This window comes from Narcine bancroftii, chromosome 2, assembly GCF_036971445.1.
Source record: "Narcine bancroftii isolate sNarBan1 chromosome 2, sNarBan1.hap1, whole genome shotgun sequence".
Taxonomy (NCBI): Eukaryota; Metazoa; Chordata; class Chondrichthyes; order Torpediniformes; family Narcinidae; genus Narcine; species Narcine bancroftii.
Genome location: NC_091470.1, coordinates 73,288,943 through 73,314,083, shown reverse-complemented (window position 1 = coordinate 73,314,083; position 25,141 = coordinate 73,288,943). Strand labels below are relative to the sequence as shown.

Here is a 25,141-nt window from a genome sequence, read left to right as displayed (position 1 = left end):
ACTGGCTCATGGGAAACAGGATTTGAGTGGTTCCCCAGGGAGGCAGGAGGGGCCCCCAAAGGGACTTAGGTGCTGAAGGCTTCCTGATTGTGTTGGAGGTTTGGATCTGGAGTTCAGTATTTCTGATTGATCAAAGAGAAGTTTGTATGGCTGCAGAGATTGCAGAAGCACTGGAAGCAAATGCAAAGGACAGTCAGTGGCTCTGAAAGGATTCTTTTTTCTTTTCTTTCTTACTGTAAAGGTGCCAGGTGACACCAATGCACACTCTTCACCTGCCTTATTGGCAGGCAGAAGTTAACTTTGTATAATATTACATGTTCTGTACTATTACATGATGATAAAAGAATCTTGAAATCATTACAGAAGATCAAATTTAAATGAGCCATTTCCCAGGTTTGCATCTCAATGTACTGCTCTATAAAGCAATCGCTGTACATTCTCCAAATTATTCTTCTAGTTTGTTTTCCAGTTTGGTTTGTCCAATCAAGATGTAGATTAAAATTTCCTATGATAATTGCAGCTCCCTTCAAATATGGCCTTAATATTTTTCCATTTAAGCTCAGACTAATTCAAATATCCCATTTTTGGCAAAGGGGCAGTGCAATTTTTTTTTTTTAAAATATAAAAAGGTGCCAGAGCTCACCAAAAACAGCTACAAGGAGGTGCCGAAGTGGCCCCCTGAGGTGCTGGAGCAGCGCTCCTGCAGCACTGAACCCCTGATTTTGAGAATCTAAAGATTACTTCCAACATCTCTCTTTCTGAAATTCATTTCATCCCAACGAGATTCCAGCTCACTATTCCAGGACAGTAATGGTTCTTTCATTAACAATGCCAACCTATTTATATACCCCTTTGACCAGTTCTTTTGGAACAGTTTATAACATGGATTATTGAGCATCGAGTCGCAACCCTGCAACCATATTTTTGTTATAGTCAAGACATCATATTCAATTGATGCTATCTGTTATTAACTTGCTATCTTGTTGCAAGTGCTATGTGCCTTCAAATAAAGAACATTAAACTTTGATTTTTTTTTAAGTTATTAGTAACTGAATAAGCTCTTATTTGCAGTTTTGTTTACATCTTCTGCTCTTCCAATCACACTGTAATAATTAATTTCCCCTCAGTATTCTGTGCCACTCTTCTTTCACTTCTTCCTGAATTATTAAACCTTGTGTTCTGGAACCCTTCTCCTTTCTAGTTATTTTAAAGCCATCTACATCCCTAGTTACATGTCAGTCAAGACATTACTCAGAGAATGGTTCAGGTGAAGCTCATCACAACAGGATACCTCTTTCCTTCCTTAGTACTGGTGCCAGGCCCCTGAATCAAAACCCATTTCACTCACATCAAGCTTTGAGACATGCATTTACTTCTCTAATTCTACTTGCCCTTTGTCAATATGCATGTGAATCAGCTAACAACTCTGAGATGATCATGCTTAGGTTTCTGTTTTTCAATTTAACCATAGCACACTCTGTCTATTCCCCTAACTATGCTCTCCCCTATGACTACTATATTTATATTTTTCTCCCCACATTTGCTTTTGTCCCTGCACCTTACAAGGTCACTTTGAATAGCCTGCAAGAGAAAGTTAAACCAACAGAAGGCATCATCAATCCCTTGTGGAGCAACACCCTTATTTCAAATCCTTTAAGTGATAATGCAATTGAATGGAATCATTTAACCATTAGGAAGAACAATTAACATTTTCAGCTTTGAAAAAAGGAATTTACTCACTGTCTCCTCCTTCCTGATAATGTTCAAACACTGGCAGTACAACACCTGTTAAAAAAAAACTACATTTATGAACAGTAAACAATTATATTCCTACATATCATGAGATTACTATTTTTATAAAGCATACCATTTGTCCATTGCTCTTTTACTTACTCAAAATTGTACTTTTCTTTACGACCTCCATTTGAAATATTTGACAAGCAGACTTCAACTAATGCCTTTTCTTTTCCCATGTGGGAAAACATTGCAACATCCATCCATTTTGTTGGTCTATTGGAGCTACCTCCCAAAACTATAATCATGCTCGTGCCTAACAGACCAGTCATTACCATGTGACTATTTGTTCACCACTCAAATATTCAAGCATACTTTGACCAAATGGAAAAGGAATCTGAATCAGGACACAAAAGTAGAAATTTTATTAAATCAGGTCCCTAACACAATCAAACTACATGACATCATTACATTTTGGTGCTGTTTATGCTCCTAGCATGATTTTTTCATACCTTTAATCATATGGATTTTAGCTATCAGTTCTTCCCTCAATTTATTGGGGTGGTGTGTCCCACTTTATAATCATCATACAGACAAAATGATCGGTCTCAATTCTGTAATGATCTTAATGACTTGCATCCATTCATTCCTCAGCCTTTTCCCTTCTGGTTAAATCGGAATCTCAGTCAATTCAATAATTTCTCATTATTACAATAAAACTCTGAAAATCTGTCTAATCCAAATAATTAGATTTCTGTCTCACAAGGTGTTGTTGCTGGCCTCCCTTTCCCCTGATATTTTTGTCCCAGGTTCTCACACTCCCTTCCAAGGTTACCTGGTTTGCAGGTCAGTGTACAACTGGAATGCAAATTAAAAGTACATGGAGATATTCATATAGAACAACATCCAGCAGCTCCAGTCTCTCCAACTATGTGGTCGAGGCCCCATGTCACCAGCAGATCTAGGACTGTGTGTTTATGTTCAAATATCATTTTCTTTGATATCTATGTTATCCATTTATAATACAAAGATCATTGTTGTCAGGCAAAATTTTAAACAATGTAGGCTTGGAAAAAAGACTGAAGTAGGAGTTCCAAATACAACAAACCAACGAGAGAAAATAGAGCGATTAGTCTTGGTTTTAGGATAGTGGAGTAGACAAGATTAACAGCGAGTATTCATCCACATTTTCAGCTCTGCAACAAAGGACCCTCAAGATGAAGCTGAAGCAATTTAGTATCAGCAGGATTCACTGCAATAAACCAAAGCCTCCTTGCAGCTCCACTACCACCACCCTTCCATCAGACGGTGAAAGGAGCAAAAGTCTTGCAAGCATGTTTCATATTACACGGTTTGTCAAATTGATCAGAGTCGAAGTCTCATTTTAGCACCACTGTTATAAACCCTTTGAACAAAAATTCAGTACCTCATGAACATTTGTAAAGCAACCATAGATGGACAATAAATAGATCACTATACTCAACAGCAAGAAAAACAAACCTGGGCAGGAGTATGAAAAAACATTCTGAATACCAAAAAAAATCATCAATCCTTTTTTCTCTATGAAATTGTTTTTAGCAACTGTGAGGGTGTATTCACCAGATTTACTATCATAAAGTGGCACAGTATGCTCAATTCAAATGTAATATCAAGCATTATGAGATTTCAAACATGCTAGGATGCAGTCATCTAAATATACATCCCATCTAATACAAAATCCTCATTATTAATCTGAAGTATTTAATTAGAATATGTCAGCAAATCACAAAATCTGAAGAAAGGTGCAGAATAATTAACTGTTTTAATTCTGTGTTCCCATTCTTTTAAACTCAACTGGCAAGTCTGCAATAGAAATAAGTAGAATGAGAATCCCCTCTTCAAGAATTTGCACTAATTTAGATTTAAGAAAAATGGAAACAGAAATCAAACCAACCCACTATTACAGCTTGTATATAATTTGGACAACCCAGAACAGAATTTATTTTATCACAAAGGAGGAATAAATGAAAGAATTAAAGTAGGAAAATATCAGATAGATAAAAGTCTCATTGTGCATCCAGCAAAAAAAAATGCACAGTTCTCATCATTACACGGTCGAGGATGACTGAAAATAATCATTGCATGACATTTCCATCTCTCTCTCAATCAGTCTGCAGGGCATTGCTTGGGTTTCTTTTCAATCGGCAGAGGTTTACAAAAATGTACCACATCTCATCAAATTAAAATCTCTTGCTTATTTAGATACAAATCTGATTTTACAGCTATAAAATTCTATATTCCAAGATTTGATAATGTTAATGAAAATGTACCTGCTACATTATCTCTTTTAGCTCTGACCTTGACCTGAGCCTTGTTCACATTCTGGATTACAGTAGTACTGCATAAAACAGAATTAAGAAATTAACTAAAATAATAGCCAACATAGATCATGCACCATCCTCCACACTAGTACAATTTAAATTACACGAGGTTCACAATCTTCGCAATTAAGATCAAATACAAAGGATGGGATATCCAGTAGGTTTTGTGAGCAAGAATGCTAATTATAAAATATGAATTATATTTATTCAACATTACTCTTAATCCAATATATCAAAGTTCCTAAACAGCAAGTGAATGCTACACAGCTCATTAATTCATTATTAGCAAACAACACTGACACCAAAAACTAGATGGCTGACTTTTACCACTCTAAAGGTTATATCAGTCATCTGCATTCTAGCCTCACCTGAAATCTCCAGCAGTGAATTTAGCTTCAGCTAAAGAAAAAGCTGCTTCTCTCATTACTTCACCCATCAATGTCTTGGTCTGGAAGGGAAAGTAAGAATTAAGTAATTATTATAGCATTGCTAATTCATCTCAGTTCAGACTTCATTGATTTTATTTTATTTAACCCAACAGTTGATACTTTGCTTCTAAATGGAGAACTCACTTTTCAATAGAAAGCAATGTTGCTTATTTATACATTCATGAAATTGACCTGTTTCTGCCATTTGATCTTTTACATTTTAGACAAAGGTAGTGCAAGTCTTAATTCAGTAATCCACTCTCTTACCACTTTAAGTAATCCCTGTGCCATCAGTGCTCTGTGGTTATTAAGGGATTGTTTAAGGGTATGTGAGTGGGAAGGGAAGGTTGAGAATCACTGCTCTACACCCAATTGTTACGGAAATATTTTGCTTGAGAAAAATTGTCATTGGCCCACTTCCTTTGGAGTTATGAAACTGTACACATAACGAGTCCATGATGGACGATTAAAACATTGGTTTTCAAACTTTTTCTTTCCACCCACAGACCACCATAAGCAATCCCCGACTAATCATAGAGCACCAATGGCAAAGGGAATATTTAAAGTGATATGTGAGTGGAAAGAAAGGTTGAGAACCATAACCTTAAATTAAAAAACCAAGTAGGTGATCTCCCCCAAGACGTTAGGAAATGCTGCTTGGTGCAGGACACAAGAAAGTTATTTGTTACATCCACACAAACTCAAGAAATATGTTGGTTTCGACTTTCACTGGTTACACACAAATACACTGGAGGTGGGGGGAAAGTGGAAGGGAAAAATGCAGCAAAACATGCCACATAATTATTAAATCAAATCGCTCACGAGCAAGAAATAAAATTGATAAATATCAATACAGTAAAATGCTACCAAACAAATATAATGTTTGAAGGGGGACTAATTAATTCCAGCCATTTATTGATCAAAATTTTCACAGTATTATGTTAAAATTTCAATGCAAACTGCAATAGTAATAAATGGGAACATTTATTCATGCTTGTAATGGTGATCTTTCTTATACAAATTTCACCTCTATGATTTTTTTCAGGATTTGTCTGAATCGTAGTGTAAGAGCATCAGACTTTTTCTTCAGTAAATTGCGACCAGTCTGAGCACCTTTCAACCGAGCCTTCATTATAGTTTGAGCCCTGTAGCAACAGGAAAAGAAAACAGTGGATAAATGTAATATTCTTATTTCATTAGAATCCAGCCAAAATTAGCATTATGACTTCATATCAACATACTCAATGATATTGATCAGCTTGTAGGCTGTGTAGATAGAGCCAAGAATTAAATGCGGATTAAGTGTGATATACACTAAAACCCCTGGTATCTGGAATTAAAGCAATCAGCAAAAAAAAAAAAAAAAAAATTAATTTAAATAAATATGAATAAAATAATAGGTAAAAAATACATGTTCAAAATTGTGGAAGTAAATGTTCCCTGAAGTAACACATAAACCTTTGGCGAAGATGGAAGCAAATAATCAGTCAGTAGAGTGCCTTGATCGTGCTTTGCTCATAGCACCTTATGAATAAAGTTGCGTGAAACAACAATCACTTCACGCAGGATGAAGAGTTGGTTGACACCGCTCGCAGTTGGGGTTACTCTTTTTTTAAAAACTTTATTTAAAAGATAAGTTAAAAAGTATAACATACAATCTAAATATTCAAAGTAACTTTACAAAGATAAACAAAACACAACATAATTTTTTTTTAATGAAAAAAAACCCTTCCCCCTCCCTCCATCAACCCCTTCAGCTAGCTCCCTTAAGGGGAGTCAAAAATATAAATCATATATATAAAAAAATTATAAATGTTAATAACTGTTCAAAATACATCCAATTCCATATATTTCAAATACAGAGACCACTCATCAACAAAAAAAATTATCATGTAAATTATAAGTAATTTTTTTAATAACAATAGAAGCTTTCAATTCATTATGCCAGTGTATTATATTAATTTCTACATCATCTTTCTAGGAGTTACTGTCTTAAAGTGTCTCCTTAATCCTGTTTCTTAAAAGTCACACCCCAGTCAGAGGCTTTATTTGTCAACTTGAGAGAGGGCTAGTTAATTATCTAGAATGTTATTGTTCATCTTTTGGGTGGCTCCGTGGAGGGGGAGAAACCTGCAGATGCAGTGACAGTTAAATGTTTTCAAAGAATGTGATTGAAAATAAAGTAAAATACTTTAAGCTTATATATTCATGCAAGTGAAGTTTGTTCAGTGTAAGTAATAATATAGTTTTTTTGTCTTTTAAAACTGCTTCTTCTTAATGTGCGTCTATTAGTTTGGCATTACCCATGATGGAAGTGCCTCTCCCTGGTCAAGGACAGTAAGTCTGCATGGAAATGACTGGGCACAATCTAGAATTCCTGGTTGTCAGACCAGGCTGTCCTCAGCCTCATCCATTGTGCAGTTGAGGATAAATCACATTCCACCTAGGAAGCCCAAAACCCAAATCTGGGTAACACCCCCACCTGATCTGGTTCCACATGTTCTTTACCATCTCCCATTCTCATTTTACTCAACCATTACCATTCTTCTTCTCCCCTAGTTCTTCCCCACCCCCACCAGAGATCTCCTTCTCTCTGCCTCTCCAACCTTTTGTCCAGTATCCTACCACCACTTAGCCCCAAGCCCCTGCCATCTCACCTTCTCTCTTTGATCTTGAAAAGGGATCTAACCTGAAATATTGCCAGTATTTATCTCCATGGATGCTAGATGACCGACTGAGTCCCTCCAGCTTCTCACTGTTTACTCCAGATTCCAGCATCTGCAATTATTGTTCTTATCTGGAACGTTCTTCCTGAGGTGCTGCAGGACACATAGCCTCATGATATTTAAGCAGAACCTGGATGAATACATGAATCGCCACGGTACAGTAGGTGATGCAACATGTGCTGATAGTTAGAATTAGTACAGATAAGACTTGATAATAGGCATGGACCTGATGGGATGAAATGCCTGTTATTTTTCCCTCTATAACTCTAAATAGCAATCATAACAAAGTGAACAAAAAGATGCAACATCATCTAACTAGTCAGAGTATGATAGCCGTCCTCCTGTCAAGGTATAAAAATAACAACCAGGCCACACAGTGCTACACAGAATTTATTTGAGTCCCTCCAGCAGGAATGAGTAGCATTTAGTGGTGGGTAGACGAGGTCACCTCACGAATACTGGTGAATCTCATTCAAAGAACTCAGTCAGAAGGTACAATATTTAAGCCACTTTCTTGCATACCAATTTGATAACATTTCTTTGAACTCATTGTTACAAGCTTATGTTTTACATCTTGCCTATCTCCTTTCTGAAGGCAGGGAAATGGTTTGACGTCAATCATTTATTCTCATGTACAAGTCATAATTAAGAGACATTGTTCTTGTGTACAAAGTTAACAGAAGTCTAGTTAGTTACTGGATGCTTACCCTAACCCTTTGACTCAATCAGCTGCGCTTGGGTGGGAAACCGATTTATGAATGGGCTGCCTGTTGACAGCTCTGACTAGATCGGTAGTCAGTTAGCGCTACTGTGTTAAAGATATCAAGGATTGTGGATCCCAGGGGCTCTGTCATTCCTCTGAGATGACTTGGGCAGAAGGTTTGCTAGCATAAAACATACATCTCTCCCTCCCAGCCTGTTTTCTGGAAGCCAGTAACTGAGAAAAACCTATGCTGGTTTTCTCATAATTGATAAATGTAGCTATCCTATAAACACAAACTTCTACAAGAGTATCCTAATGTGAAATATAAAGTGTTCACAATCACTACTCTGGAGAAAAAGTCTTGGAGAACAGGTTCAGCTTTATTTCGAGTCTGCAGAGTCGGGTGTCCCTGGTCTAGAGACACACCGGAGGTTCAGAATCATCACTCCTTTGTACAGTCCCGCGCTCAACATCACCCCACCTTAATTTACCTTCTTCCAATCAGAATCCCAATACATTACAACATTCTCCTCCCTTCCATCAATACTGGTATCACTCAGTTCCTCCCTCTTCATACATCGCATGTTATGTTAATTAGTTCATTCCCTCCTTAGTGGCGTCTAAGTTAATATTCATGTCTCTATTAAGCAAGCTATAGACTACCTTAGGTCACTGTACCAGCCTGAACTAGATCCTTGCATCCTTGGGGCTCGAGATAAGAAGGGGCCCAGTAGCTAGTTCTGTCTACTCTCAAGCTCTAATCTACATACTTTGCATTCCATCACTTTTCACAGAACGGTGCGAGTTTAATCACTCTCAATCATTTTTCACACTAAGGACATGGGAAATTGTCGTCCAGGCTCTTTGGCCACAAAATTTTGCAGATCCATATAAACCTACTCCATAATCAATCTCACCCTTCTCTCCTGTCCATTATTCATACATTCACTTTCTTTCAAAGTGATAAAGGGTTCACACCCAAAATGTTGACTGACCATTTCTACCTTTGGATGCTGTTGGACCTGCTGAGTTCCTCCACCAACTCTTCCTTTCACACTGGCACTTGAACCCAGTAATTAACCAGCAATTTTACCAGGTCACCTGCCAGTGTGAACATCCCAAACTCAGTATGGGGGGGGGGTCCAAATTGACCCAGGAATTAACTGCCTAGGGAGGTAGTACCATAGCCGATTTGTTTCAAATCAACTCCAACGTGAACTGGCAACCCGGTTGCTGGTCCCATTAGTGAGGCGCTGATGACATTCTTGCGTGCATAGGAGGTTCTTAAAGAGCCAGGGAATGGAAAGAGCAAAAAAAAGATAAGATCATAGACGAGAACACTGTTAACTAGCATATAGAAAGAGTGCAGAATGAGAACAACAACAACAGGAACTTATTGGAACGACTACAAACCGTCCACATGCTGTTCATCAAATTGAACATTTGTGGTATGGAGTAAAAAAAAATCATCCTCAATTACTTCTAGCAGTTCTGATGGTTGAGTGGCAAGATACCATTTTTATGTGCGTTTCATTGCTGGTGCATTATCCCATGCTCATATGTGTTTATTCTCGCTACCACTTTCCCAGGCTTGCTATAAACTGTGTGTGCATGTATGTTATGTTACTATTTTTCCCCACACCCGTCTATTGTAAATAAAATCATTTATTACAAAATTGCATTCAGAGTCCTTGCTTTTGAGGCTCATTGAATCGGTTTTCTCACTCATCACAAAGCATTCACTGCCTGCGATTATGTAATACATCACTCAGGATGTCACCACTGGAGGAATGGTTCCCCTTAGCTCCGCGATACCGGGTTGGTAATGCGAAAGAGCACACAGAACCGGTTTTTGTTGGTCTAGTGTGAATGTCCTTACCGGTAGTTCAAAACAGATCACTCACATGCCAATTTAGCAGGTGCCAATGTGAAAAGGCTTTTTGTTTGGTCAAAAATCTAGCATCTGCAGCTTTTGTGTTTCTCTTATTTAAAACTCCTGATCGTTTCAGCCTAAACCGCTGCCCCAAACAATTCCAGGTACCCACTGTTCTCTAGGTTTAAATGAAATCCATCGGACATCTCCCCTAAACATTGACTCATCTTAAACAGAATATCCACAGGTGTTGGCCAGGGCTGCCCTGAGAAAAAGGTTATGGCTGTCTACTCCAACCATGCCTCACAATCTTACACACCTCTTGTAAGTCACCTCATCCTCTATTGTTGCAAATGGAAAAGCCCAGTTCACTCAACCTTTCCTCACAAGACAGGTTTTCTGATCTAGCCAGCATCCTGGTAGTATTCCTCTGCACTCCAAAGCTTCCAAATCTATAATGAGGTGACCAGAACGGAACACTATGGTCTAACCAGTTATACACAGCTGTATCATTACTTCACAACTCTTGAACACAATCTCCTGGTTAATGATTGCCTTCTTAACTACCCTTTCAGAGATTAATGGTCTTCGACCCCCAAGATCCTCTGTTCCTCCACACTGCTAAGAATTCTATTTCATTCTCTACCTAGAGGTTTAATCTTTCTAAGTGCCTTCTATGCCCAATTTGATCACCAGGACAGAGAACTACAGGTCACTGATGATCCTCTACTGTCAGTACATGAAGATTATGCATAAGCTGCCCTCAGGACAGTGAATCTGAGGAAAGCATTCGCTCCAGAAGGAGTACCTGGCCAAGTACTGATAACTTGTGCTAACCGACTAGCCAATGCTTACATGAATATCTTCAAAATCTCACTCCAGCAGGGCATGGTACCCACCTGTTTTAAACAGGCTTCAGTCATACTGGTGTCCAAGAAGAGTGTGGTAACCTGCCTAAATGACCACTGACAGTGGCACTCACATCCAGATTAATGAAGTATTTTGAGAGGCTGGTGTTGAAGCATATCAGCTCCTGTCTGAGCAATGACATGGATTCATTCCGGAGCAACAACTCTTATGGCAGATGTCATCTCACTGGTTCCATACAAAACCCTTGAACACCTGGACAGCAAAAATGCATACATCAGCATTCTCTTTATTGACAACAGTTCAGAATTCAACACGATCATCCCCTCAAAACTGATCAGCAAACTCCATAAGGGAGGGAGATTGAAAACTTGGCTGAATATTACACTAACTAATGTTATAATATTATAACAACCTCTCACTCATTGTCCCCACAACTGATTGTAGACTTTAGGAAGGAAAACCAAAGGTGTAGGGAGAGGGTGAGCCAATATAAATTCATGGGAGTCACTCTCTCAGAGGACCTTTCCTGGACCCAACATACTAATGTCATCGTGAAGAAAAAGCAAGTCAGCACTCTACTTTCTCAGGAGTTTGCAGAGATTGGTAAACCTTGGCAATCTTCTACAGATATTTAGTGGAAAAAGTGCTGACTGGCTGTATCCCAGCCTAGTATGGGGGCACTAATAACTCAGAGGAAAGCCTTGAAAAAGATAGTGGACACAGTTCAGAACAAAGGCAAAACTTTTCCCACCATTGAAAAAATTTACATGGAATGCTGCTTTGGAGAGAGGCAGCAATCATCAAGGATACACATCACCCAAGGCATACATACTCTGTTCTTGCTGCTGCCATCAAGAGAGGCACCGGCACCATAAGACTCACACCACCAAGTTCAGGAACATTGTTACCCCTCCACCATCAGACTCCTCGACAACAGACTCAGAGAATAATTTAAGGATTCTTACTTTGCACATTATATCAAGATTCTTTTGTTGTCATTAATCAAACACAAAATTTCCTTTAGTCTGCTATAAGGTACACAAAGAGTCACCATTAGAACTGCCCAGTCCCCTTTACATTAAGAGAAAAAGGTAGAGGAGTCACGTGATGGAGTAGTGGCCGGACGGTGAACTCCAGCCCTCTCCAGAAAAGTCGGGAAAAACAAGAGAAAATACAAAGGCACAGAAATACAAGTTAAAGAAAAGTGAGTATAAAGGTGGAAAGAAGATGGAGACAAAAGGAGAAAAATCAAAATCAACGGAAAGAAGAGAAGACAACGGAGGAAAAAGGTGAAGGCCTTACCTGTCCGAAGAGGCCCGCTGTGGAGAGAAGACCCCACTACCTCAGGTCGATAGAAAAAGAACTACAACAATGGTTCACAGAGCCGAGTAAAAGTGCGCAACCGCGCATGAAAAAAAAACACACCGACGGGAGGGGGGACCAGCTGGGGAGTCGATCTCCACAGCCGGCAACGACAGCTGCAGAACACCTGCAGCAAGAAGAGAACACAGAAGACAATGGAAACAAGAAAGAAGAGGAGGAAAGGGCAACAAAGAAACAACAGATGGCCAACCCAGAGGAAGAAGAAGAGGAAGAATACAGTGAAATAGATAAAGGGAAAAGCAAGGTAAAGGATATACTTGCTCTTGTTAGAGGATACATGGAGTCATTTAAAGAATGGCAAACACAGGAATTCAATGATTTAAGAAGAAGAATAAACAACACAGAAAAGAAAATAAATAAAATGGATATGACCTTAACAGAAATGGGGAAAAAAATGGACAAGATGGAAGAACGGGCAATAGCAGCAGAAATGGAGGTAGAAGACTTAAAAAAGAAATTGGAGGAATCTAATAAAAAAACTAAAGAGACACAAGAATTACTAGCCCAAAAAATAGATATAATGGAAAACTATAACAGAAGAAATAACATAAAGATAGTGGGCCTTAAGGAAGATGAAGAAGGCAAGAATATGAGGGAGTTTATAAAAGAATGGATCCCTAAGGCCCTAGGATGTCCAGAACTACAGCAAGAAATGGAAATAGAAAGGGCACATAGAGCATTGGCCCCTAAACCACAACCACAACAAAAACCAAGATCTATTGTAGTAAAATTCCTAAGATATACTACAAGAGAAAAGGTACTGGAGAAGACAATGGAAAAAGTAAGAGAGGGCAACAAACCACTGGAGTATAAAGGGCAAAAAATCTTCATTTATCCAGATATAAGCTTTGAACTCCTAAAGAAGAGAAAAGAGTTCAATACAGCAAAAGCGATTTTATGGAAGAAAGGATATAAATTTACACTGAAGCATCCTGCGGTATTGAAAATATTTATTCCAGGACAACAAAACAGACTATTCTCGGATCCAGAAGAAGCACGAAAATTTGCAGAACAATTACAAAAATAGACTGAGGGATGAAGACGGGTAATGAGAGCAAAAATGATCACGATTGATATGTATGTGGGTAAAGACAAAAATAGACTGAGGGATGAAGACGGGTAATGAGGGTAAAAATGACCACGATTGATATGTATGCGGGTAAAGAGGTATAAGAGTGAATAGAGACAATGGGCATATGTGAAAGTATCTGTAATTAGAGGAAAACATAGATAGTATAGACAAGAATTAATAAGGGAAGGTAATGGAATAGAGAGAATAAGGAGGGAATTAAAAGAGTGACCTTTGTGACATATAAAAAGCGAAATCTTTTCTGGGGGGGGGTTGGGTGGGGGAAAAGAGCGGTCACTGCAAAATCAGTTGACGCTTGCGAGTGGATTCGCAAATCCAAATGGAGAGGGGAGATGTGGTTGTCCGACAAGGGATAAAGGACAACTCAGGAGGGGAAGGGGAGATTGGGGATAAAGAAGATAGAAATAGGAGAATAAGGAAAATGTTGGATGTTGTAGGAATGTTGTCTGGTAAAGAGTTGAAAATAAGAAAACAGAAATGGAAAAGGAGGAAAGGTAATGATGGAAAAACGGAAAGAGAAGATAAACAAAATATAAAATGGCTACGCTGAACTATATGACTCTAAATATTAATGGAATACATAACCAAATTAAAAGGAAGAAACTACTAAATTTACTGAAAAAGGAAAAATAGATATAGCATTTGTCCAAGAAACACACTTAACTGAATTGGAGCACAAGAAATTAAAGAGAGATTGGGTAGGACATGTAACAGCAGCATCGTATAATTCAAAAGCAAGAGGAGTGGCTATATTAATTAGCAAAAATGTGCCATTTAAAATAGAAGAGGAAATAATAGATCCAGCAGGGAGATATGTTATGATAAAATGTCAGATATATTCGGAGCTTTGGAATCTACTTAATATATATTCATCTAACGAAGAAGATCAAAAGTTTATGCAAGATATCTTTTTGAAGGTAGCTAATACGCAAGGGAACATACTAATAGGAGGGGATTTCAATCTGAATTTGGATCCAAATATGGATAAAACGGGGAAAAAAATTAACAGGAAAAACAAAGTAACCAAATTTATAATTAAATCAATGCAAGAAATGAAACTTGTGGACATATGGAGGAAACAAAACCCAAAAGAAAAGGAATACTCATACTACTCGACTAGACATAAAACATACTCAAGGATAGACCTATTCCTGTTATCAGCCCACATTCAAGGGAGAGTTAGGAAAACGGAATATAAAGCTAGACTATTATCGGACCACTCACCCCTGTTATTGGCAATAGAGCTAGAGGACATCCCTCCAAGAATGTATAGATGGAGATTAAACCCCATGCTACTTAAAAGACAGGATTTTAGAGAATTTATTGAAAAACAATTAAAAATGTACTTTGAAGTAAATACGGAATCAGTGGAAGATAAGTTTATACTATGGGACGCAATGAAAGCATTCATTAGAGGGCAAATAATAAGTTATGCAACCAAGATGAAGAAGGACTATAATCAGGAAACAGAGCAGTTGGAAAGGGAAATAATAAACATAGAAAAAAAATTCGCAATAAAGGAAGATACAACCAAAAGAAGAGAATTGGCGGATAAAAAAATAAAATATGAAACATTACACACATATAAGGTGGAGAAGAATATAATGAAGACAAAACAGAAATATTATGAACTAGGTGAAAAAACACACAAAATCTTAGCATGGCAGCTTAAGACAGAGCAAACTAAGAAAATGGTATTGGCAACAAGGAAAAAAGACAAACAAATTACATATAATCCAAAAGAAATTAAGGAAAACTTCAGAGAATTCTATGAACAATTATACCGAACTGAAAACGAAGGGAAAGAAGGGAAAATAGATGAATTTTTGACTAAAATTGAACTACCAAAACTACAAATAGAGGAACAAAATAAATTAACAGAACCATTTGGAACAGTAGAAATACAAGAGATAATAAAAAATTTACCAAATAATAAGACACCAGGAGAGGATGGACTCCCAATAGAATTCTACAAAACATTTAAAGACCTAATAATACCGCCCCTCCTGGATGTAATCAACCAGATTGATGAGACACAAAACTTACCAGATTCATGTAAAACAGCAATAATTACAGTGATACTAAAACAAGGGAAAGATCCACTCTCACCAGCATCATATAGACCAATATCTCTGCTAAACACAGATTATAAGATAATAGCTAAACTACTAGCAAACAGATTAGCAGAACAGGTACCGAAAATGGTAAATTTAGACCAAACTGGATTTATCAAAAAAAGACGCACAACAGACAATATTTGTAAATTTATTAACTTAATTCATGCAGTAGAAGGAAATAAAGCACCGGCAGTAGCAGTTGCTTTAGACGCAGAGAAGGCCTTCGACAGAGTAGAATGGAATTACTTGTTCAAAGTATTGCAAAAATTCAGTTTACCGGAGAAGTTTATTAATTGGATTAAAGCATTATATGAGGGACCGTTAGCGAAAGTGACAGTAAATGGACATGTATCAAAGCAATTTAACTTAAGCAGGTCAACGCGGCAGGGATGCCCACTATCACCATTATTGTTTGCGCTAGCTATAGAACCACTAGCAGAATCGATAAGAATAGATAATAATATAAAAGGAATAAAAAATAAAAGACAGGGAATATAAAATCAGTCTGTTTGCGGATGATGTGATAGTGTACTTAACAGAACCAGAACTATCAATAAAAGAACTATATAAGAAATTGAAGGAATATGGAGAAGTGTCGGGATACAAGATAAACGTAAATAAAAGTGAAGCAATGCCTATGAATAACGCGGATTTCTCAAAATTTAAGGAGGAATCCCCATTCAGATGGCAAATGCAGGCAATAAGATACCTAGGTGTGCAAATAAATAAAAATCTAGGCCAATTATATAAACTCAATTACAATCCACTAATGAAAAAATTACAGGACGATTTAGAGCATTGGAAAGAGCTACCACTAACACTGATAGGAAGGATAAACTGTATTAAAATGAACATTTTTCCAAGGATACTATACTTATTTCAGGCATTGCCAATACAACTGACAGAAAAATTCTTCAAAGAGTTAAAGAAAATAATAAGGAGATTTTTATGGAGAGGGGGGAAACCGAGGACAGCACTAGATAAATTAACAGAATGGTATAAACAAGGAGGCTTACAATTGCCAAACTTCAAAAATTATTATAGAGCCGCACAATTAAGGTACCTATCAGATTTTTATCAAACAAGGGAAAAACCAGACTGGACGAGACTAGAATTAGATAAAATAGGGGAAAAGATACCTGAACACATATTATATAAATGGGACGAAAAATTGGTACAACATAGAACTTCTCCAGTATTACACCATCTCCTCAATATATGGAAGAAGATTCATGTAGAAAGAAATAAAATAAATTACCAAATACCAAAACTAATATTGACGCAAAATAAGCTACTCCCTTTTACAATAGACAACCTTGCGTTTGGAAAATGGGAAAAAAAAGGGATTAAAAGAATAGAAAATTGTTTTTCAGGAAGTAGATTCTTATCCTTTGAACAAATGAGAGATAAGTACAATATAACTGGAGATACAGCGCTGGCATATTACCAACTGAGATCCTACTTGAAAGATAAATTAGGAAGCAATTTGAGTTTACCAGAGGGAAGTAACCTTGAATATGTGATTACAGATACAATGTTAATCAAAAGATTTATAACAAATATGTATATTAAACTGCAAGAAAAGGAGAATGAGGAAACAAATGGTAAAACTAAACAAAAATGGGAACAAGATTTAAATATAAAGATAAAAAAGGAAACATGGGAGAAGTTATGCTCTGGAACGATGAGAAATACAATAAATACGAGGCTGCGTATGATACAATATAATTGGTTACACAGACTATACATTACACCGCAAAAGTTAAATAAATGGGACCCAACAGTATCTGATAGATGTTTTCGATGTAAAAAAAGAAAGGGGAACAACAATTCATGCAATCTGGACATGTGAGAGAGTAGAAAAATTTTGGGATGATCTCAATCAGATATTAAATAAAATAACAGAAAACAATATACCAAAGAATCCAGAGATCTTTCTCCTAAGTAACATAAAAAATAAAGAATTTGGAATTGACTTGGAAGATGCACAAAAAAGATTTGTCAAGATAGCCCTAGCCGTAGCAAAAAAATGTATTATGTCAACCTGGAAATTGGAAGATAATTTGAAAATACAACAATGGTATATAGAAATGAATAAATGTATTCCATTAGAAAAAATAACATATAGTTTAAGAAATAATATTGAAATATTCGAACAAGTATGGGAGCCTTACATTAAATACAATAGCGAAAACCTACCGGGAACAAACATTACCTAAGTTGATGGAAGGAGAAGAAAAGAAAAGAATGGACTCAGTAGAATTTCTGGTGTATTTTTGTTGAATGACAACATTGTCTGACTGAATTAATGCAACCTAGATTGTATACCTAAAATGGATGAGAGGGGGGGAGGTGGGGGGGTGGCTTGGGAGGAGGGGGGGGGGGAGAAAAAGTCACTGTAAATGTGTTGAAAAGAAAAAGTGTATATCATGGCTATTGTGATTTATGGTGTGAAAAATAAAAAATTTTAAAAAAAGAAAAAGAAAAAGGTAAAAGAGAGTCCCTTCAGAGTCACTGAATGACCATGGATTCATCTCCAGTGCTCCCTTGGACTCTACAACTTGTTCTATCCATTGGCAACCCAGGCTCCAGATCCAAACCTCTGATATGATCAGGAAGCCTTCAGCACCAAAGGTCCTTCAGGAGCCATTCTTACTAGCCCCCTCTCAAATCCCAGTTCCAATGCCTGGTTCCCATGAGGCAATCTCCAGCAGCCCGTGTGGGGCAAATCAGCAACAGTCCGCAGCTGCGTGGGTCTAACCACTGAGCCCCTCGCTGGTCTGCTGCCGTGGTCACTGTCCTGTACATGGTCTCCTATGCTTTTCTTTCTCAATGGAGATAAAGTTCTACCCCGTTTCTGGTGCTCTGCGCTGGTCCGCAGCTTCCCAAAGCCTGCACCCTCAAAGCCACTGCTAGCACAGGCCCCAAAGTGGCAGAATTTTAATTTAAAAACTGTTGGCTCCTTTATCAGGCCATTTAAAGCCTATACAGAGCCATTGGCATTTGGCCCAAGCAGTTGGACCTAGCAGACGAGTACTGTCTCCACTCCCCACTCTTCCAAAATCTGCATCAGTCTTTCTTTGGCTTGGCTTCGCGGACGAAGATTTATGGAGGGGGTAAAAAGTCCACGTCAGCTGCAGGCTCGTTTGTGGCTGACCAGTCCGATGCGGGACAGGCAGACACGATTGCAGCGGTTGCAAGGGAAAATTGGTTGGTTGGGGTTGGGTGTTGGGTTTTTCCTCCTTTGCCTTTTGTCAGTGAGGTGGGCTCTGCGGTCTTCTTCAAAGGAGGCTGCTGCCCGCCAAACTGTGAGGCGCCAAGATGCACGGTTTGAGGCGTTATCAGCCCACTGGCGGTGGTCAATGTGGCAGGCACCAAGAGATTTCTTTAGGCAGTCCTTGTACCTTTTCTTTGGTGCACCTCTGTCACGGTGGCCAGTGGAGAGCTCGCCATATAATACGATCTTGGGAAGGCGATGGTCCTCCATTCTGGAGACGTGACCCATCCAGCGCAGCTGGATCTTCAGCAGCGTGGACTCGATGCTGTCGACCTCTGCCATCTCGAGTACCTCGACGTTAGGGGTGTGAGCGCTCCAATGGATGTTGAGGATGGAGCGGAGACAACGCTGGTGGAAGCGTTCTAGGAGCCGTAGGTGGTGCCGGTAGAGGACCCATGATTCGGAGCCGAACAGGAGTGTGGGTATGACAACGGCTCTGTATACGCTTATCTTTGTGAGGTTTTTCAGTTGGTTGTTTTTCCAGACTCTTTTGTGTAGTCTTCCAAAGGCGCTATTTGCCTTGGCGAGTCTGTTGTCTATCTCATTGTCGATCCTTGCATCTGATGAAATGGTGCAGCCGAGATAGGTAAACTGGTTGACCGTTTTGAGTTTTGTGTGCCCGATGGAGATGTGGGGGGGCTGGTAGTCATGGTGGGGAGCTGGCTGATGGAGGACCTCAGTTTTCTTCAGGCTGACTTCCAGGCCAAACATTTTGGCAGTTTCCGCAAAGCAGGACGTCAAGCGCTGAAGAGCTGGCTCTGAATGGGCAACTAAAGCGGCATCATCTGCAAAGAGTAGTTCACGGACAAGTTTCTCTTGTGTCTTGGTGTGAGCTTGCAGGCGCCTCAGATTGAAGAGACTGCCATCCGTGCGGTACCGGATGTAAACAGCGTCTTCATTGTTGGGGTCTTTCATGGCTTGGTTCAGCATCATGCTGAAGAAGATTGAAAAGAGGGTTGGTGCGAGAACACAGCCTTGCTTCACGCCATTGTTAATGGAGAAGGGTTCAGAGAGCTCATTGCTGTATCTGACCCGACCTTGTTGGTTTTCGTGCAGTTGGATAATCATGTTGAGGAACTTTGGGGGACATCCGATGCGCTCTAGTATTTGCCAAAGCCCTTTCCTGCTCACGGTGTCGAAGGCTTTGGTGAGGTCAACAAAGGTGATGTAGAGTCCTTTGTTTTGTTCTCTGCACTTTTCTTGGAGCTGTCTGAGGGCAAAGACCATGTCAGTGGTTCCTCTGTTTGCGCGAAAGCCGCACTGTGATTCTGGGAGAATATTCTCAGCGACACTAGGTATTATTCTATTTAGTAGAATCCTAGCGAAGATTTTGCCTGCAATGGAGAGCAACGTGATTCCCCTGTAGTTTGAGCAGTCTGATTTCTCGCCTTTGTTTTTGTACAGGGTGATGATGGTGGCATCACGAAGATCCTGAGGCAGTTTACCTTGGTCCCAACAAAGCTTGAAAAACTCATGCAGTTTGGCATGCAGAGTTTTGCCGCCAGCCTTCCAGACTTCTGGGGGGATTCCATCCATACCTGCTGCTTTGCCACTTTTCAGTTGTTCGATTGCCTTATATGTCTCATCCAGGGTGGGAACCTCATCCAGCTCTTGCCTTAGGGGCTGTTGAGGGAGCTGGAGCAGGGCGGAATCTTGGACTGAGCGGTTGGTACTGAAAAGAGATTGGAAGTGTTCTGACCATCGGTTGAGGATGGAGATCTTGTCGCTGAGGAGGACTTTGCCGTCTGAGCTGCGCAGCGGGCTTTGGACTTGGGGTGAGGGGCCGTACACAGCCTTTAGAGCCTCGTAGAAACCCCTGAAGTCGCCAATGTCCGCGCTGAGCTGTGTTCGTTTGGCGAGCATCAGTGGCATCAGTGGCATCGCAGCAATTACAACACCTCCAGCAGCTTACCATTTTTTAAATTTATTACTGAATATTTTTTCAGTTACTGCAGTCAGTTTGTTTGAATTTCTCTCTTTTTGTTTTAAATATATGCATCATTTCCTTGAGTGCATTTTAAGTAGAATTTCTGCTTGGCCTGCAGGAAAAAGACTCTCGGGGTTGTACATGATGTCATGCATGTACTCGAACAATAAATTTGAACATGAAACATCACATTTTTTCTAGAGTGAACTCCATCTGCCACTTCTCCACTCAACTCTGCATCTTGTCTATGTTTTATTGTAGCCTATGTTAGCCCTCTATACTATCCACAACTCCTCCAACCTTCATGTCATCTGCAAACACCATGCGCTTCCTCATCCAAGTCATTTATAAAGATCAACATGAGCAGGGATCCCAGAATCGATTCCAGTGGAATTCACGAATCTCCAGTCAGAATTTGTTTCTTCTACTACCACACTCTGCCTTTTGCAGGCCATCGAATTCCAAATCCATGCAGTCAAGTTTCAATGAATCTCATATCTTATGACTTTTTAGATGAGTCTATCATAGGAAACATTGCCAAATCAACTGCTCTATCTTCAAGTTCTGTAGTCATTTCCTCAAAAAACTCAATTAGCTCATGATGCACAATCTGCTCCTTTACAAAGCCATTCTGCTTATCACTTCTGCTTCTCTAAATACTCAAATATTGTCCCTCAGAATCCTCTCCAATAGCAACAGTGAGGGATCAACCTGACTTCCCGGCAGGGGTATCTTGGTTGAAGGGGGGGCAAGATGCTGACTTCTGCTCATGTCAACGAGAAAACGCCACCCATTGGTAAAAGGAGGCTGTCTCGGCAGCCGACCATCATAGCCATCATTGACGGCCAGCCCCAGCATTTCCCGCATGGGAGCAAGGTGGACGGCAGCAGCAGCCTCCAGAACCCCAATTCTGATGGTAGAAACACCATCTCCACCTGTTGTGGCTGTCGTTGGCCTCCTCATGAAGTGGGAAGGAGACGAGTCACAGGGCATGATGCAGCAACTAGGTCAACAGACATCCCACCATATAGCTTGGCATGCCAGAGGGTCCACACGAGCTGCTAACCTGCGTGGGTTGCCGAAGTCATTATCCGCATGGACAAGGCGGATGTCTTCTGGAATCTGTTCAAGAAATATCTGCTCAAACAGCAGGCAGGTCCTGTGGCCGTCCATTAACGCCAGCATATCATTCATAAGAGTGGACAGCGCGCAGTCACCCAGGCCCTCTACGTGGAGCAGCTGTGCCACTTGTTCGCAGCGGGAAAGGCCAAAGGTGCAGATAAGGAGCATGTTAATTGCCTCATACCAGTTGGCAACTAGCGGCTGATACAAGAAGTCAATCATTCATCCTGCAGTCTCTGGTTGAGCAAATTGACCACATAGTAATATCTTGTGGAGTCTACAGTGATCTTCCTGACCTGAAACTAGGCCTCAGCCTATTCAAACCAGACTTGCAGCTTTGAGGTCCAAAAGGTGGGCAGCTTCAGCGAGACTGCATTCTGTGCGATTGTGTCATTCAATGTGGAGTCCAAAATATCATTTTGGACTGTCAGGGTCACCACTGTGGTCGGTATGCTGTGCAGTGAACAAAAGCAAAATCACACGGAGGCTGAGTGAACTGAACCAACCAACTAACTTTACTGGAACTCTCCGAGAGCTTATCAACACAACCCCTACAACCTGTGGCGGCCCACCCCCCCTCCCCAGATCATTGCGACGTCATCCCAGTGCGAGCCTGCACCTCCTTGACCTGGTTCGCTTGCAGATCAGTGCAGCCCACTACAACATCATATTTCTTTCTAAGATAAGTCATCCTTTACAGAGGTGCACAATTTTGCATTTCCATATTCCAGTGAGTAATATGCAGGGGGAAGTCAGACTTCCATGTAATAGCTATACATTTCCAGGCTACCGTTAGTGCAATCCTCACAAACTGGATTTGATATTTTGATAGTTTTGTGCCAATAACCACAAGATTGCTCAATAAATACAGTTCTGGCTCCAATGAAAAATCCACTTCTATAATTTTGGTCAAAATTTCTGCCAAGTATTACCAAAAGGATCTTACTTTCACACATAGCCAGGATGAATGTATAAACATTCAAACCTCTCTATACCACATCTAAAACACAAGTCTGGAATTTCAGATTTTAATTGATGCATAAAATTGAATTGTACCAATCTATCAGATCACAATTTTAACTAATATTGTTCTTGAATCGTTTCCACCAAGTCTGTCTCCCACCTTTCCCCCAATTTGTACAAGCCTGGTTTCGGGCTATTGCTTTGCAATAGGAGATACATCTTAGACATAAATTTACTTGTGATCTCCTTTTGAAGAGCCTCCACGTCACTACATAATGGCAGGGTCATGGCTGATCCTAAACTATCTCTTAAAAAAGAACTTGCTTGAAGATAGCAGAAGAAAGTTCTATTTGATAAATCATATCTATTTTTTAGCTGTTCAAATGTCATTAATTGTCCTTATTCATAACAATCCTTGATACACATGATCCCTTTACTGTGCCAAGTGTCCAGCATTTTATTTCCTAATGTCATTGTTATTAACTCATTTTGATACCAGGTGTTTTTGAAGATAACCTCTTTTTTTTTTTAAAACTTTTTTTTTTAATTTTTATTTTTCACACTATTAACCATACTCTCCAAAATACACACAAACATTTCCTTCTTGAATATACACAGTATCATTTTCTCCCCTTTTCCCCCCCTCCTTTCCCTCCCCCCTTCAACCCCCCCTCCCCAACCACTCAACATTCAACATATATGATACATTAAAACCATTAAACAATGTCCTCACACAATGAAAATAAACAAGAAATTTGTGTCATCAACTTTTACATACTGGGTCAGTTTATTTAGTCTTCTTCTCCTTCTGTCATTTTAGGCGGTGGAGGCCCGCAGTAGGCCTTCTCTGTTGTGTTCCATGTACGGTTCACAAATTTGTTTGAATAATGTGATGTTATTTCTTAAATTATATGTTATTTTTTCCAATGGAATACATTTATTCATTTCTATGTACCATTGCTGTATTCTCAGGCTCTCTTCTGATTTCCGGGTTGACATTATACATTTTTTTGCTACAGCTAAGGCTATCATCATAAATATTTTTTGTGCTCCATCCAAATCGAGTTCAAGTTCTTTACTTCTTATATTACTTAGAAGAAAGATCTCTGAATTTTTTGTTATGTTGCTTTTTGTGATTTTATTTAATTCCTGATTTAGATCTTCCCAAAACTTTTCCATTTTCTCACATGCCCAAATTGCATGTACTGTTGTTCCCGTTTCCTTCTTACAGCGAAAACATCTATCTGATATTGTTGGGTCCCATTTATTAAACTTTTGGGGCGTGGTGTATAGCCTGTGTAACCAATTATATTGTATCATGCGTAACCTCGTGTTTATTGTATTTCTCATAGTTCCGGAGCATAGCTTTTCCCATGTTTCATTCTTTATCTTTATGTTTAGATCTTGTTCCCATTTTTGTTTGGGTTTACAGCTTGTTTCCTCGTTCTCTTTCTCTTGCAGTTTGATGTACATGTTTGTTATAAATCTTTTAATTATCATTGTGTCTGTAATTGCATATTCAAAATTGCTTCCTTCTGGTAACCTCAGCCTGCTTCCCAATTTGTCCTTCAAGTAGGTTTTCAATTGGTGGTATGCAAACATTGTACCATGAGTTATACCAGATTTGCACTTCATTTGTTCAAAAGATAATAATTTATTTCCCGAAAAACAATTTTCTATTCTTTTGATCCCTTTCCTCTCCCATTCTCTAAAGGGAGAATTCTGTGTCTTAGAATGGGATTATCTATCTTTCTAGATAATAATCTAATATTCCATTTGTAAATGAAATCTTCGATCTTCTCACCAGCCATGCATAGACCATTTTGAGTCCAATGAGGAATATCCCCTTCCTCAAAAAAATGCTATAAATTTTGATTGGGCAGCCAAATAATTATTTTGCATACCACCAATTGAAAACCAATATTTTTGCTATAATTTTATAGTCCTTATTTAATAAAATAGATCTATATGAGGATGGCTTTTAATAGATCTTTATCTTTCTTGAGCAGAACTGTAATAATAGCTGTTGAGAATGATTCCAGAAGAGTTTGTGTTTCCGCTGCCTCAAACTCCCTCAAACCAGTTCCAAATCTGCATATTGCTTATATGAAAATAGTTTTTGCAAAAAAATTAAACAAGAAAAAGGTCATAGAAAACACCAGGGAGCTACTAGTTTTTTTTTAATGCCACACTTCACATTATTTTTAGAGAACTGCTAAATTATTTACTTTTCAAATGTTGTCATTTATGGCAACCAAATTACAATGGCAAGGAGAAAGTAATAAATTGCTTCTGGTGCTTAGTTGTAGAATAAATCATGTGGAGATCAAGAAACTACATTTGTACAATGTATTTGACAACAAAAATATCATTAAAATGCAGTATATCACAGACATTATATGAATTTTTAAGTTACTTTCACGTCCAATTATACACTTTTGTTCATGGAAAGTGATAAAATTAGCAGTCACATTTATGGCCAGACTATACAGGTTTTGAGAAGAGTGTTCATCAGTGAATCATTTCCATCTAGTGTAGTTGTAGAAGAGTAATCACTAAATTTCGATG

General features: G+C 39.0%; 1 protein-coding gene across 1 annotated transcript in view; it reads right to left on the bottom strand.

Annotated features, from left to right (window-relative positions):
- atp6v1d (ATPase H+ transporting V1 subunit D) overlaps positions 1–25,141 on the bottom strand; it is a 40,909-nt gene that overhangs the window by 14,094 nt on the left and 1,674 nt on the right. Inside the window, exons 2-5 of the mRNA XM_069917095.1 lie at positions 5,550–5,667; positions 4,463–4,542; positions 4,044–4,111; positions 1,741–1,785 (exon numbers count right to left, since the gene is read on the bottom strand). Of these exons, the coding sequence (XP_069773196.1) occupies positions 1,741–1,785; positions 4,044–4,111; positions 4,463–4,542; positions 5,550–5,667 (311 nt within the window). The remainder of the gene's footprint in view (positions 1–1,740; positions 1,786–4,043; positions 4,112–4,462; positions 4,543–5,549; positions 5,668–25,141) is intronic.